The 17,202-nt window shown below is 42.8% G+C and overlaps 1 protein-coding gene across 1 annotated transcript; it reads right to left on the reverse strand.

The window, feature by feature from the left end:
- Window positions 1–1,432: 1,432 nt before the first annotated feature.
- LOC136154220 (olfactory receptor 1f45-like) lies at window positions 1,433–2,380 on the reverse strand. Its single transcript, XM_065916524.1, has one exon. It carries the CDS (start codon window positions 2,378–2,380, stop codon window positions 1,433–1,435), a length of 948 nt encoding a protein of 315 aa, XP_065772596.1.
- Between the last annotated feature and the right edge of the window lie 14,822 nt (window positions 2,381–17,202).

The raw sequence follows: 17,202 nt of genomic DNA on the forward strand, positions 1-17,202 counted from the left end.
CCTGGCGGGCTATAGCCCGGGGGGTCGCAAAGAGTCAGACACGACAGAGTGACTGAGCATGCATACATGCAGATATAATCATTAAGATGAGGTCATATTAGAGTAAAATGGATTCCTAATCCAAAGTAACTGGTGTCCTTATAAAAAGGGAATATTTAGAGATAGACATGCACACAGGGATACACGCATACCTGTAAAGATGAAAGCAGGTGTCGACAAGTCAGGGACATCGAAGAGAGCTAGTAAACCACCAGGTGGGGAGAGAGGCATGGAGTAGATGTTCGCTTATACCTCAGAATAAACTAACCTCTAGTGCCTTGATTTCAGACTTAAGGTCTCCAGAAGTGGAGGACAACACATTTCTTTTATTTAAGTCATGTGCTGACAATTTGTGGTATTTTGTTATAGAAACCCTAATATAGCAAATAGGTTATTCATCCTAACACAAAAATTAGTATCAGAAGTGGAGTGTTCTAATCACAAAAATAAAAAATTAGTTGCACTAGTCTAGTGACCTGGTGGCAAGGACCCAAATATTGCAGACTGCAAAGCTGATGAACCTTGTTATGTCAAAGAACAATATTTGGTAATGTCATCATCTGGTATAACCTACCGGAAAGGTAGACCATAGGTCTACTGAGTCTGTGTTTCTAGAAGTGATTGGGAAGAGTTAGAATGCCACCATAAGTTGACTGCCCCTTGCTGCTTCCAGCAAGGAATCACAAGAAAGAGGTGATCTGACCCAAGAACAAGCCAGTTCTGAAAGTCAGAAATGGCACATAATTGGAAGAGCCAATAACTTTCTCTTCTCTCAAACAGTTTAAATAGGGATTTTGCCTCATGCCCAAGGCTGTTATTTCAAATGACCATTAACAGAGAATGACAGAGATGTAGGTAGTTCAAGAAACCAAATAATGTAAATTAAATAGACTTAAGAACTTTGGTTAGAAAAGAACACTGAATATGGTTCCTAGCAGCTAGAAGTACTAGACCAGATGTCTGCTATTTCTTGAAGGAACACAATTGCTAAAAAATCCAAGAGTCTGCAAAACCTTACACCCTTTGAGTTTTTGCCTTTGTGTCTCTTTGTTACAGCAGCTTAACCTGACCTTAACCCAAGTAGCACCTGAATCCTAGTCTCTCTGGTTTCCAGAGCATTTCCTTTTAACCATGATGTGTTCTTTAGACTTTAGTTAAGTGCCACAGTTTCAGAGATTTTGTTTGTCCCCTGCCAGACTCTTGAGAGAGTGTAAATAGTAACCAACCAATAGAAAAATGTAACAGATGTTCAATAAATATCTGTTGGGAGGATAAAGTAGTAAACAAATGAACCAAGAGTGAAATGGAGGAACTATCTAAGACTGGGACTGTGCAGGAAAGTTCAGGACAGATGGGTGCTGAATTTGGACACTCAGATGCCACAATGCTGTAGTCACTGAATAAAAACTGGCCTCCTGCTGATGAGGGCCCCCAAGGCGCCCTTTATGTCGCTGTTGCGTAGGCTGTAGATGAAGGGGTTCAGCATGGGAGTGACCACAGTGTACATCACTGCAGCGACTGTGTCCTTCTGGGCTGCATGGGAGGACATGGGGCTGAAATAAACCCCAATGATGGTGCCGTAGAACAGAGACACCACAGAGAGATGAGAGCCACAGGTAGATAAAGCCTTCTGCTTGCCTCTTGTAGATGGGATCCTCAACACGGCAGCAAAGATGAGCGTGTAGGAGACCAAGATGCCCACAAAGGGGGTGATGATAGGCAGGGCGCCCACAGTGTATACCATTGCATTGTTGAGAAAGGTGTCAGAGCAGGCGAGCTTCAGCAGAGGGCTCAGGTCACAGAAGAAATGGGGAATCCGGTTGTGGGTGCAGAATGAGAGACGGGTCAGTAGTACTGTGTGGGTCAGGGCATTCCCGAAGGCTGCAGTCCAGGATGCTGCCACCAGGAGGCTACAGAGCTGCGGTGTCACAGACATGGCATAGTGTAGAGGGTGACAGATGGCCACATAGCGGTCATAGGCCATGGCGGTCAGCAGGAAGCTGTCGATGCCGGCAAACCAGATGAAGAAGAACATCTGGGCCAGGCAGCCAGCATAAGGAATCCCATTGTGTCCTGACACGTGGTTGGCCAGCATCTTGGGGATGGTGGTGGAGGTGAAGCAAATGTCCACGAGGGCCAAGTTGGCCAGGAAGAAGTACATGGGCGTGTGGAGCCGGATGTCAGTGGCGATGGCTAGGATAATGGACAGGTTCCCCAGTTGCGTGACCAGGTACATGCTCAGGAAGAGTATGAACAGCAGCTGCTGTTGCCTGGGATCCTCCGAGAGGCCCAGGAGCAGGAACTCAGAGACCAGGGTGAGATTTGTCCCAATTTCAGCCATCCTGAATCAATCAGAAAGAAAACAGAGGAGCTGTCCAGGGTCCTGGTCAAGGCCAGCCCCTCCTTTGCACCCTGGATCTCATCCTCTCTCCTTCGTTCAGCCGTTCATCAATTCTTCCTAGTCTCCTGTAGCAGAATCCCCCCACCCATGTGCTGGATCATTTCCATCAGTAAACACACCATTCATTCTGCACAGCCCACCTGCAGGGTGTCACCAGCAGCTTGGTGGACAGCTCCTAAGCACACTGACCATCTCTCACCCCTACCACCTGTGTCTCTGTGCACCCAGGCTTTATCTGATCACCGGAGCAGGCTTAACCTGCACATGGTGTAATGAGGAAATGCTGGGAGTTGACATCCCAAGAACGACTTTTGGCTAGTGAGGGACTGGGCTTGTTGGGTGAATGTCCCAGCTTCATCCCTTCTGAGTGAGGTAGTTCTGGGGTGTGTTCTCACCAGGATCCCTACTCCTCCACACCTTCTTTCCCCAAACACTCACTGAGTCTTCTGGGATTCTTTTCCAAATAAATATTTGCACTCAAGTTCTTGACTCAGAATCTGCTTTGGGGAGAACTCAAATTAAGATGGCTCAGTGGAAAAGAATCCATCTACCAATGCAGGAGCTGCAGGAGATTCGGGTTCAATCCCTGGATCAGGAAGATCCCTTGGAGGAAGAAATGGCCACCCATTCCAGTATTCTTACTGGGATAATCCCAAGGACAGGAGCCTGGCAGACTATAGTCCATGGGGTCACAAAAAGTCAGACACAATTTAGTGACTAAACAGCAACAACTGCAAGCAGTGTGTTGTGCACTTATAAAATGCTTTGTGCTATACAAGATGTGCCAATTTATCATTATCTTCATTTTTTATATTTATTAATATTTATTTATTTTATTGGAGTATAATTGCTTTACAGCATTGTATCAGCTTCCGCTAGACAAAGAAGTGAATTTGCTATGCATGTGGGCTAAGCCATTTTGGTGGTGTCCAACTCTTTGCGATGCTATGGAGTGTAGCCTACCAGGCTCCTCTTTCCATGGGATTCTCCAGGTAAGAATACTGGAGTGTCAAGAGGGAGGGGACATATGTATACCTATGGTTGATTCATGCTGTTGTTTGGCAGAAACCAACACAATTCTGTAAAGCAATTATCCTTCAAATAAAAAATAAATAACGTTAAAAATTAAAAAAAAGGTTTGTGTTTCCTTGTTGATTTTCTGTTTAGTTGATCTATCCATAGTTGTGAGTGGGGTATTAAAGTCTCCCACTATTATTGTGTTACTATTAATTTCCTCTTTCATACTTGTTAGCATTTGCCGTACATATTGCGGTGCTCCTATGTTGGGTGCATATATATTTATAATTGTTATATCTTCTTCTTGGATTGATCCTTTGATCATTATGTAGTGTCCTTCTTTGTCTCTTTTCACATCCTTTATTTGAAAGTCTATTTTATCTGATATGAGTATTGCGACTCCTGCTTTCTTTTGGTCTCCGTTTGCGTGAAATATTTTTTTCCAGCCCTTCACTTTTAGTCTGTATGTGTCTCTGGTTTTGAGGTGGGTCTCTTGTACACAGCATATATAGGGGTCTTGTTTTTGTATCCATTCAGCCAATCTTTGTCTTTTGGTTGGGGCATTCAACCCATTTACATTTAAGGTAATTATTGATAGGTGTGGACCCGTTGCCATTTACTTTGTTGTTATGGGTTCACGTTTATTTAATCTTTCTGCATTTCCTGTCTAGAGAAGATCCTTTAGCATTTGTTGAAGAGCTGGTTTGGTGGTGCTGAATTCTCTCAGCTTTTGCTTGTCTGTAAAGCTTTTGAATTCTCCTTCATATCTGAATGAGATCCTTGCTGGGTACAGTAATCTAGGTTGTAGGTTATTCTCTTTCATTACTTTCAGTATGTCCTGCCATTCCCTCCTGGCCTGGAGGGTTTCTATTGATAGATCAGCTGTTATCCTTATGGGAATCCCTTTGTGTCTTATGTTTGCAGATGACATGATCCTCTACATAGAAAACCCTAAAGACTCTTCCAGAAAATTACTAGAGCTAATCAATGAATATAGTAAAGTTGCAGGATATAAAATTAACACACAGAAATCCCTTGCATTCCTATACACTAACAATGAAAAAACAGAAAGAGAAATTAAGGAAACAATACCATTCACCATTGCAACAAAAAGAATAAAATACTTAGGAGTATATCTACCTAAAGAAACAAAAGACCTATACACAGAAAACTATAAAACACTGATGAAAGAAATCAAAGAGGACACAAACAGATGGAGAAACATACTGTGTTCATGGATTGGAAGAATCAATATTGTCAAAATGGCTATTCTACCCAAAGCAATCTATAGATTCAATGCAATCCCTATCAAGCTACCAACGGTATTTTTCACAGAACTAGAACAAATAATTTCACAATTTGTATGGAAACACAAAAAACCTCGAATAGCCAAAGTAATCTTGAGAAAGAAGAATGGAACTGGAGGAATCAACCTGCCTGACTTCAGACTCTACTACAAAGCCACAGTCATCAAGACAGTATGGTACTGGCACAAAGACAGAAATATAGATCAATGGAACAGAATAGAAAGCCCAGAGATAAATCCACGAACCTATGGACACCTTATCTTTGACAAAGGAGGCAAGGATATACAATGGAAAAAAGACAATCTCTTTAACAAGTGGTGCTGGGAAAACTGGTCAACCACTTGTAAAAGAATGAAACTAGAACACTTTCTAACACCATACACAAAAATAAACTCAAAATGGATTAAAGATCTAAATGTAAGACCAGAAACTATAAAACTCCTAGAGGAGAACATAGGCAAAACACTCTCCGACATAAATCACAGCAAGATCTTCTATGAGCCACCTCCCAGAATATTGGAAATAAAAGCAAAACTAAACAAATGGGACCTAATGAAACTTAAAAGCTTTTGCACAACAAAGGAAACTATAAGTAAGGTGAAAAGACAGCCCTCAGATTGGGAGAAAATAATAGCAAATGAAGAAACAGACAAAGGATTAATCTCAAAAATATACAAGCAACTCCTGCAGTTCAATTCCAGAAAAATAAATGACCCAATCAAAAAATGGGCCAAAGAACTAAACAGACATTTCTCCAAAGAAGACATACAGATGGCTAACAAACACATGAAAAGATGCTCCACATCACTCATTATCAGAGAAATGCAAATCAAAACCACAATGAGGTACCATTACACGCCAGTCAGGATGGCTGCTATCCAAAAGTCTACAAGCAATAAATGCTGGAGAGGGTGTGGAGAAAAGGGAACCCTCTTACACTGTTGGTGGGAATGCAAACTAGTACAGCCATTATGGAAAACAGTGTGGAGATTTCTTAAAAAACTGGAAATAGAACTGCCATATGACCCAGCAATACCACTTCTGGGCATACACACTGAGGAATCCAGATCTGAAAGAGACACATGCACCCCAATGTTCATCGCAGCACTGTTTATAATAGCCAGGACATGGAAGCAACCTAGATGCCCATCAGCAGATGAATGGATAAGGAAGCTGTGGTACATATACACCATGGAATATTACTCAGCTGTTAAAAAGAATTCATTTGAATCAGTTCTAATGAGATGGATGAAACTGGAGCCCATTATACAGAGTGAGGTGAGCCAGAAAGATAAAGAACATTACAGTATACTAACAGATATATACGGAATTTAGAAAGATGGTAACGATGGCCCTATATGCAGGGCAGAAGAAGAGACGCAGAAGTACAGAACAGACTTTTGAACTCTGTGGGAGAAGGGGAGGGTGGGATGTTTCGAAAGAACAGCATGTATATTATCTGTGGTGAAACAGACCACCAGCCCAGGTGGGAGGCATGAGTCAAGTGCTCGGGCCTGTTGGGTTGGGAAGATCCAGAGGAATCGGGTGGAGAGGGAGGGGGGATGGGAGACCGGGATGGGGAATTTGTGTAACTCTATGGCTGATTCATATCAATGTATGACAAAACCCACTGAAAAATAAAAATTAAAAAAAAAAATAAAATAAACAAGGAAAAAAAAAATAAAAAAAAAAATACTGGAGTGGGTTGCCATGCCTTCCTCCACAGGATCTTCCCAACCCAGGGACTGAACCTGTGCCTCTTACCTCTCCTGCATTGACAGGTATATTCTTTACCACTAGCAGCACCTGGGGATCAGCTATATGGATACGTATACACCCCTTCCCCCCAGCCTCCCTCCCACTCCCGACCCCCCACCCCATGCCACCCGTCTGGGTCATTACAGAGAGCTAAGCTGGGCTCCCTGTGTTATACGGCAGCTTCCCACTAGCTAGCTGTTTTCACATAGCTGTGTGTATATGTCAATCCTACTCTCACAATTTGTCCCATCTTCTCCTTCCCCTCTTGTGTCCGAAGATGTGTTCTGTACACCTGCATCTCTATTCCTGCCCTGGAACTAAGCTCACCTGTACCATTTTTCCAGATTCCACATACATGGGGCAATATCCAACATTTGTTTTTCTCTATCTGACTTGCTTCACTCTGTATGACAGACTCTAGAGCCACCCACATCTCTACAAATGACCCACTTCCATTCCTCTTTAGGCTGAGTAAACATTATCTTCGAATTTTGAGGTTGGCCTTGGTTTCAAACAGTTAAGGTTTACTTTGGTTTTTATGGCCTGTGCTCTGTAATTTTTGTCTAACTCGTAGGTGCCATGTTCTGATGATTATAAAATCAAAAGCTTACAATAAAGTATGAAAAGAAAGCATGCAGAATGAAGAGGCAAAAGTGCCTGGGTAATGTTCTTATGAAATATCACAAACAGTACTCTGCTGTATCTGTGGATGGACAGAGAAGAAATGATATTCCCAGGAAATAGCATCTTGGAACACTTGATACTTGCAGAAGTCTGGGCAACCTGGAACAGTTTTGTGACTGTGTAAGACTCACTAGAAACTGAAACACTTAATTTATATTTTTAGAATGAAAAACAGTTTTTTAAAAATAAAAATATGGGTAATTGGGACTTGGAGGTCTACTGGCTAGGACACCATGCTGCTAATGCAAGGGGAATGGGTTCAATCCCTGGTCAGGGAACTAAGATGTCCCATGCATGGCAATAAATTAATAAATAAACAAATGAAATTTTTAAAAAGCTAAAAAATACAAGCCAGGGTCTCCTGCATTGCATTGGATTCTTTACCAGCTGATCTATCAGGGAAACCCAGTTTATGGTGCTAAGTTGCTTCAGTTGTGTCCAACTCTCTGAGACCCCATGGACTGTAGCCCACCAGGCTCCTCTGTCCATGGAATTTTCCAGGCAAGAATACTGGGGTGGAGTGGGTTGCCATTTCCTGCTTCAGGGGATACTCCCGACTCAGGGATCGAAACTACATCTCTTGCATCTCCTACATTGGCAAGCAGATTCTTCACCACTGTGTCACCTCAGCCCAAAATGTAAAATAAAAAATTAAATAAGAAAGCAAAAACAAACATATACTTTTCAGAAAGAAATAAAAAGTATTGAACACACGAAAGTAAATGATGAAACAGAAATGCAAGGTAATTATAGAAATGAAGAAGTGTGATATGCCATTTGAAAACCAGCAAAATAAATATCGATCCCAGGTATGTGGTGGGGGAAAACTCTTAGGGGTTCTACTACTAAATCTTAGGAAAATGAATTCATTGTTTAATGACAAGAGTAAATTTAATCTATTGGATTCTAGAAGTTGATCGAAGTATATCCATGAAGCTCTATGGAACAAATATTAAGGAAATTAAGGTGATTAAATAAATAGGACAACTAAACCATTCTTAGGCTTCCCTAGTGGCTTAGACTGTAAAGAACCCACTAGCAACGTGAGAGACCTGGGTTCGATCCTTGGGTTGGGAAGATCCCCTGGAGAAGGGCATGGCAGCTTACTCCAGTAGTCTTGCCTGCAGCATCCCATGGACAGAGGAGCCTGGGGCCCATGGGCTCCAAAGAGCTGGACACAACTGAACCACTAGGCTCAGGCAGAAACCACTCCTGGGACCTAATTGCGCCAAGAGGCATTGAATAAAGATCTCAGACAGGTTATGAGAGGTAGGACTTTGTTTTTAATTTTAATTCTGTTAGTTTAGTAGAAATTAAGAGAGAACTCAGCACCTTTAACAATGCTATTGTCATTAAAAGAAAAGCAAGAATTTTAAAAGCTGCAATAGACCTAGTGGTGATCACCTTCAGGTCTGTCCGTCCCTTCTCATTTCTTGCCTCATTTGTGCTCATTCTGGTTTCTTTGATGGTCCTTGAATAAACCAGAGATGCTCTTTCCTCAGTGCCTTTGCACTTGCTGTTCCCTCTGCTTAGAACACTCTTTCTCCCGGGATGTTTTCTGTTTCCTACTTCTGGCCCATATAATAATATTCCCATTAATCAGGAAGGAGGAGCTATAACAAAAGTAAATTAGGTCTTGCCCTTCACGTTTCCAGTCCCAAAGAAAGGCAGTGCCAAAGAATGCTCAAACTACCGCACAATTGCACTCAACTCACATGCTAGCAAAGTAATGCTCAAAATTCTCCAAGCCAGGCTTCAACAGTACAAGAACCGTGAACTTCCAGATGTTCAAGCTGGTTTAGAAAAGGCAGAGGAACCAGAGAGCAAGTTGCCAACATCTGTTGAATCATCGAAAAGGCAAGAGAGTTCCAGAAATACATCACCTTCTGCTTTATTGACTACGCCAAAGCCTTTGACTGTGTGGATCACGACAAACTGTGGAAAATTCTGAAAGAGATGGGAATACCAGCCACCTTACCTGCCTCCTGAGAAATCTGTGTGCAGGTCAAGAAGCAACAGTTGGAACTGAACACTGAATGACAGACTGGCTCCAAATAGGAAAAGGAGTATGTCAAGGCTGTATATTGTCACCCTGCTCATTTAACTTATATGCAGAGTACATCATGAGAAATGCCAGACTGGATGAAGCACAAGCTGGAATCAAGATTGCTGGGAGAAATATCAATAACCTCAGATATGCCGATGATACCACCCTTATGGCAGAAAGTAAAGAAGAACTAAAGAACCTTTTGATAAAAGTGAAAGAGGAGAGTGAAAAAGTTGGCTTAAAACTCAGTGTTCAGAAAACTAAGATCATGGCATCTGGTTCCATCACTTCATGGCAAATAGATGGGGAAACAATGGAAACAATGATAGACTTTATTTTTGGGGGCTCCAAAATCACTGCAGATGGTGACTGCAGCCATGAAATTAAAAGATGCTTGCTCCTTGGAAGAAAAGCTATGACCAACCTAGGCAGCATATTAAAAAACAGAGACATTACTTTGCCAACAAAGGTCTGTCTAGTCAAAGCTATGGTTTTTCAAGTAGTCATGTATGGATATGAGACTTGGATTATAAAGAAAGCTGAGCACTGAGGAATTGATGCTTTTGAACTGTAGTGCTGGAGAAGACTCTTGAGAGTCCCTTGGACGGCAAGGAGATCCAACAAGTCCATCCTAAAGGAAATCAGTCCTGAATATTCATTGGAAGGACTGATGCTGAAGCTGAAATTCCAGTACTTTGGCTATCTGATGCGAAGAACTGGAAAAGACCATTGGAAAAGACCCTGATGCTGGGTAAGATTGAAGGCAGCAGGAGAAGGGGACGACAGAGGATGAGATGGTTGGATGGCATCACTGACTCGATGGACATGAGTTTGAGCAAGTTCTGGGAGTGGTGATGGATGGGGAAGCCTGGCATGCTGCAGTCCATGGGGTCGCAAAGAGTAGGACACGACTGAGCGACTGAACTGACTGACTTCACATTGCACTTTTCTCCCCACAAAGTTTGGAGTAAAATTCCAAATCCTGGTGAAACTGCTAAGGAAAACAATATGCAGTTTCCTTAATATTAAAAATACAACTAGCATATGATCCAGCGATCCCACTTCTAGTTATATATCCAAAAGAAATAAAAATGGAGCATCAAAGAGATACCTGTATTCTTATGTTTAGTGCAACATTGTTTACAATACTTGAGATATGGAAACAGTGGATGAATGGATAAAGAAGATGTGGTGTTTTATATATATATATATATATGTATACATATATATATGCAATGGAATATTATTCAACTATGAGAAAGAAGGACATCCTGCCATTTGCAATGACATAGATACACCTTGAGAACCTTACGATAAGTGAAATAAGCTGGACAGGGAATGACAAATACTGCATGGTATCATTTATATGTGGAATCTTGGAAAGAAAAAGTTAAAAAAAAATTCTCAACTTCTGTGAAGTCTAACTCCTGTTGACCTCCCCCATCTCCACTTGTTCACTGTCTCCCAGCCACACGGGTCTCTTGGTCCAAGACTGGTCCTGCTTCAGGACCTCTGCACTTGCTGTTTTCTCTGCCTCAAATGCTTTTCCTGCAGCTTCTGTGAGTCATCTTAAATCCTTCTCTCTCCTATAGCTCAGTGCATAGTGACTGCCCATTCCTCGGTCCTCGAATGACCTGTGTTCTCTGGACCTGGGGAGGGACCTTCTCTTTGAGCCCCTCTGCCTGCTGCCCTGTTTCTCTCCTCTCCTGCCCAGGGAGTCTACATGTCTTATTTCACTTTTTTTGTTGATCCACTGACCACTTGTTGAGCATCTTCACTGAGGCATTCCCCAAGATGTGGCCAGTAATTCTGAGATGGTGACAAAGATGGAGTACCTGCACTTCTACCACAGAGGGATTCTTTTGAAGGTGCACTCTCAGGCATGCTCAAGGAAGTTTGGAAAGAGAAGCATCCATTCATGATAGAGGCACATCCATCAGCTACCATGTTCCCATTTGGTGGATGCTACTGTAAGTCCCAGGTGGTGCTAGTGGTAAAGAACCCCTCTGCCATTGCGGGAGACAAGAGACGTGGGTTCAACCTCAGGGTCAGAAAGATTCCCTGGAGGTTAGCATGACAATGCACTCCAGTATTCCTGCCTGGAGAACCCCATGGACAGAGGAGCCTGGCAGGCTACAGTCCAAAGTGTTGCAAAGAGTTGAACATGGCTGAAGTGACTTAGTACTTAGCACACACTATAAGTCATAGAAACGGAGAACTGTGGGACAGCTCGTACCAATCTGGATGGATCTCAAAAGCATGAGGAAGCAATCATAGAAGAATCCATGAGGGATATTGCCACGTAAATGTAAAGCTTAAAACATGCAGCACAATTCTATATGTTGTTGGTGGACACATCCTGTGTAGTAAAGATGAAAAATGTGCGTGGGAGTGATAAAGACTTGATGTAGGATGTTGGTTATCTCAGAGATGGGGAGAGGGGAGGGGAGAGAGAGAGACAGCCATGCAGAGAGGGAGAAGAAGAGGGAGGAGGCTAACAAGAACATGGGAGTAGGGAGATGTACGTGGATGCTTCACTTCTTAAGTTGAGTGCTGAATACAGCTGTATTCGGCATGAGTTATGATCTGTTTTTTTTTTTTTTTTTTGCATGCCTGATACATTATATACAACACACACACACACACACACACACACACACACACACATATCATGGTCCCCATGTTCAGTTGCTCAATTGTGTCTGATTCTTTGTAACCCCATGGACTGTAGCCAGCCAGGCCCCTCTGTCCATGGGATTCTCAAGGCAAGAATCCTGGAATGGGTTGCCACTTCCTCCTCCAGGGGATCTTCCTGACTCAGGGATCCAATCCGGGTCTCCTGCGTCTCCTGCATTGGTAGGCTGATTCTTCTCTACTGAGCCATCTGGGAGACCCTATCATGGTCCCCACCTATCCTCAAGGAACTCACTAGGAGAGAGAGGCCCCAGATGAGTGGGCAAGTAATGATGGATTCCACTGTGTTCTCTGGTCAAGATCACTGTCTCTCGAACTCCCATCCCAAGGGTCCAGACACACCTCTTGGGTGTCCATTTCTGCCGAGAGTGCCCAGGTCCCCACAAAACTTGTAGCAAACCCTGCTCCATGTCTACCCTCAGTCCTGTTCTTTCACTGTACCTGAGTTAAGCAGTGACCCTGCTGATTACCCAGTCACTTGGGCCAGAGATTTGGGCGGCAGTCAGGTCTCCTTCTACCCCACTCAAGTGAAACTGACAGTTTAAGCTGCTCCCCTCTTTTTCCCGATCCGTCCTCTCCTTCCCAGCACCCTACCAGATTTTTATCTTGTCACTGTCAGATTCCAAACCCATCCCTTCTCTGGTCGCTTTGGCTCCAGCCTGGCTCTTTTGGTTCAATCTCTGCAATGGCCTCTACCAGGATGAGATGACCTGCTTCTCCCTAGCTTAAAATCCTGCACTTGACCCCTATCACTCTGCTACCAATAGCTAACAGTCCTTTAAAAAATTTATTTGTTTATTTTTGACTGTGCCCTTGTTGCTTGCTGTAAATAGGGTTTCTCTAGCTGCAGTGAACGGGGGCTGTTCTCTACTTTCCGTTCATGGGCTTCTCATTGCTGTGGCTTCCGTTGGGCTCAGAAGTGCTGGTGCATAGGCTTAGCTGCTCTGCAGCATGTGGGATCCTCCTGGATCAGGGATTGAACTCGTGTCTCCTGCATTGGCAGGCGGATTCTTAACCACTGGATCGCCACGGAAGCCCCTTGCTAGCATTTCATGCATGCATGTGTGCTGAGTCGCTTCAGTCGTGTCCCACTCTTTGCGACCCTGTGGACTGTAGCCCACCGGGCTCCTTCGTCCATGGGATTCTCCAGGCAAGAATACTGGAGTGGGTTGCCATGACCTCCACCAGGAGGTCTTCCCAATCCAGGGCTCGAACCCGGATCTCCTGTGTCTCCTGCATTGTAAGCAGGTTCTTTACCACTGAGCCACGGGGAAAGCCCAGCTAACATTTCTCACATGCTCCTTTTGCACCCAACACCAAGACAAGGAGTTCTACATGCTTCCTCTTGCTTAATCCAAGATAGACACTCTTGTAGGAAGAGGAGGCTTGTGGAGAATAACCCACTACCCAGCATTTCACAGTCTCTCTTGTTCCAAAGCTCTTAAAACTCTGCGATGAAGGACCCAGAAGTTGGAACCTCTTAGCAGGCCTTGTGCACACAGGATGCTTCCTTTTTTTTTTTTTTTCTAAGTTTTTATTTTGTATTGGAGTATAGTCAATTAACAATACTGTGATAGTTTCAAGTGGACAACAAAAGGACTTAGCCAGACTTACACATGTATCCATTCTCTCCCAAACTCTCTTCCCATCCAGGCTGCCGTAACATTTGCTTCCCATTTTTTTGTACTCATTATCCAGACTAATGAACAGAGGCTCAGAGAGGCAAAGCCACTTTCCCAAGGTCACACAGCAGGCCTGGCTGGAGAGGCACAGCCCCCCATCTTGTAGTTTCTTTTCCTGTATGCTCTCTTCTCTCCCCACTCACCTGTGGCAGGTGTCTCCTCTGGCTTTGGAGATGCCTGGCAGGAGGTGACACAGCTTTGCTGGGAGAATTTTCTGGGCTGCCTGCCACCTGGAGGGAGGTCTCTGGCCCACAGAAGGGAGCAGGAGAACCCGGAAGAGCCCAATTTACTCTTCCATCCTCACACCTCAGGCGCAGTCCCTCGTGTCTTGTTAGGGCACCTGCTAATTGTCCGCTCCACACTCTGTCCCTGCTGGCTCGTCTCTTTGGGAAAGAGGGCGACCACGTCTTGTCCTGGGCTTTTTCTTGTACCCCTGAGCTCAGGATCAAGGTGACTCTGGGCCTCTTTGGGGGAACTCTCTGCAAGTTCTGGGCTCAGAGGACTCCCCCCAGCTCTGGGGGACCTGTCTGACCACTAGTATATATCCTTGGCTTCCCACTGCTGGGAACAATGGTTTGCAGATATTATTTCTTTTTTTAAAAAAAAAAGATTTTAATTTTGTATTGGAGTAAGCCGATTAACAAGGTTGTGATAGCCTCAGGCAAACAGTGAAGGGCCTCGGCCATACATATGTGTGTATCCATTCTCCCCCAAACTCCCCTCATCCAGGCGGCCACAGAAGGTCGAGCAGAGTTCCATGTGCTGTACAGTAGGTCCTTGTTGGTTACCGATTTTAAATATAGCAGCGTGTACTTGTCTATCCCTAACTCCCTAATTATCCCTTTCTCCCACCCTTCCCCCCCAGCAACTACAAGTTCCCTAAGTTTATTCTCTATGTCCATGAGTCTCTTTCTGTTTTGTAAGTAAGTCCATGCGTATCATTTCTTTTTGGATTCCACATATAAGGGATGCCATGTGTTATTTCTCCTTCTCTGCAAACATTACTTCTTAATTGAGGTCAGATTCACATGACATAAAATTAACCGTTAAAAAGTAAACAATTCAGTGACATTTAGCACATTCATAATGTTGGGCAACCACCACCTCTGTTTAGTTCCCAAGCATTTTAAACCTCCTACAAGGGAACTTCATACCTATTGGCAGTCACTCCCCACTTCCCATCCCCCCAACCTTGAATCCATCTCTATGGATTTACCTATTCTGGACATCTCACGTAAATGGAATCGTACAATGTATGACCTTTTGCAACTGACTTCTTTCATTTAACATAATGTTTTTGGGTTCCTCTACCTTACACGTGTGTGCATGCTCAGTCATGTCCAGCTCTTTGCAACCCCATGGACTGTAGCCTGCCAGGATCGTCTGTCCATGAGACTTCCCAGACAAGAAGACTGTAGTGAGTTGCCATTTCCTTCTCCACATCTACATTGTAGCATGTATCAATGCTTCATTTCTTTTTATGTCTGAAAAATATTGCATTGTATGAATGAATCACACATTGTTTATCCATTCACCAGTTGATGGACAGTTGGGTACTTTCCTCCTTTGGCTACTGTGACTTGTGCTGCTATGAACTCTGGCTCATAAGCATCTATTAGAGTCCCTGTTTTCGGTTCTTTTGGGTACATTCATAGAATTAGGATTGCTGGTTCATCTAGCAATTGCTCTCACATTTTGGCTATTGTAAATAATGCTGCTATGAACATGAGCATACACATATCTCTTCAAGACATTGCTTTAACTTCCTTCCTTACAACACACACTCATAAGTGGAATTGCTGGGTCATATGGTAATTCTATTTTTAATTTTGTATGCCACAGTGGCTGTACCAATTTCTATTTCCACTGACCGTGCATAAGAGTTCCAATTTCTTCCTATCCTCACTAACACTCATTTGTCTTTTTTTTTTTTTTTTTTATTACAGTCACCCTAATGGGTGGTATGAAGTGGTGTCTCATTGTGGTTGTGACTTGCATTTCCCTGATGCATAATCACTTTGACCATCTTTTATATTCCCAAATAATTTTAAACTTGCATATCTTTTGATAAACTATATTTGAGCACATAACCCCCACTATGTGTACATTTATTTAAAAACTAGTAACATTATCAACATTATAAATTTAAGTGAAAAGGGGAAGCTATTAGAATGAAATAAACTCCTGGTTGCTTCAAACCACCCTGACAGTAATACCGCGTGCCTGCTAAGTCGCTTCAGTCATGTCTGACTCTTTGCAAAGGTATGGAGTATAGCCTGCCAGGCTCCTCTCTCCGTGGGATTCTCTAGGCAAGAATACTGGCGTGGGTTGCTATGCCCTCCTCTAGGGGATCTTCCAGACCCATGGATCGAACCCATACCTCACGACTCCTGCATTGGCAAGCATGCTCTTTACCACTAGTGTCACCTGGGAAGCCCAACAGTAGCACTAATATTAGCTAATACTTCAAGGTATCCTGGGACAAAGTTCATTATTAAGGGTCATGGATAGGAACCTTTATTACTAATACACTTTTTGACAATTGAAAAATGTCTGGCTGTTTCTGATCGCTATGGTTTCTTTGTCATTGCCTTTCCTCCTCACAATGTGTCTAACATAGAGGGCAGACATTTTAGGAGTCGATGAGTCTCTGCCCACATTTTTGGGCTGGCATTAGAGTCAACCTGTGTTCTTTTATGTCACAGGAATTATTTTTGATGATTGATTGATATAAAAATGGATAATACAACGTATAGGTCTACCTGTTCGGGCACATGGAAACTGTGTTATGCACACCAAAATAGGCTGAAAGCTAGAATCACTCTAGTAAAAATAAAAAATGTTAGTAAAGTACATATTATTTTTATTTTTTTTAAACCTTTTTATTTTGAAATCATTTTAGACCCACATGAAAGTTGAAAACATAATACAGAGAGGTCCTGTGTATCCTTCACTCAGCTTCCTCCAATAAAGCTTTTTACAATTATATCATTATATATATATATATATATATATATATATATATACACATTGGAGGAGGAAATGGCAGCCCACTCCAGTATTCTTGCTTGGGAAATCCCATGGATGGAAGAGCCTGGGGAGCTACAGTATATGGGGTCACAAAGAGTTGGACCCAACTTAGCAACTAAAACAATAACCACAATATATGTTTACATATAATGAATTTAAATATAATAATGCATTATATACTTACATATAAATATCACATGTAGTTACATGATATTGACATTGATGCTATTAATTAACTAAAGACCTTATTTGGAATCCACCAGTTTTAATATTCATTCAACTGCTTTGAAATGCTCTGTGAAATTTTGTCACTTGTGTACATTCAGGGCACAGCACTGTTCCATCATCCAAAGGAACTCCCTCATGCTGCCCCTCTGTAATCAACACTTCCACACTTTCCTAACCCTTGGCAACCATAATCTGGCAGTCATAACCCCCGCAATTTTGTCATTTGGAGAATGTTATGTAAATAATATTGTACAGACTTGTGACCTTTGAGGTTGGTTTCTTTTACTCAGCAAATACCCTAGAGAATCATCTAGG

The sequence above is a fragment of the Muntiacus reevesi genome, chromosome 1, assembly GCF_963930625.1.
Source record: "Muntiacus reevesi chromosome 1, mMunRee1.1, whole genome shotgun sequence".
NCBI classification, from domain to species: Eukaryota; Metazoa; Chordata; class Mammalia; order Artiodactyla; family Cervidae; genus Muntiacus; species Muntiacus reevesi.

Excerpts from the sequence above, each read along its gene's own strand:
- LOC136154220 (XM_065916524.1), bottom strand. The coding sequence starts at position 2,380 with ATGGCTGAAATTGGGACAAATCTCACCCTGGTCTCTGAGTTCCTGCTC.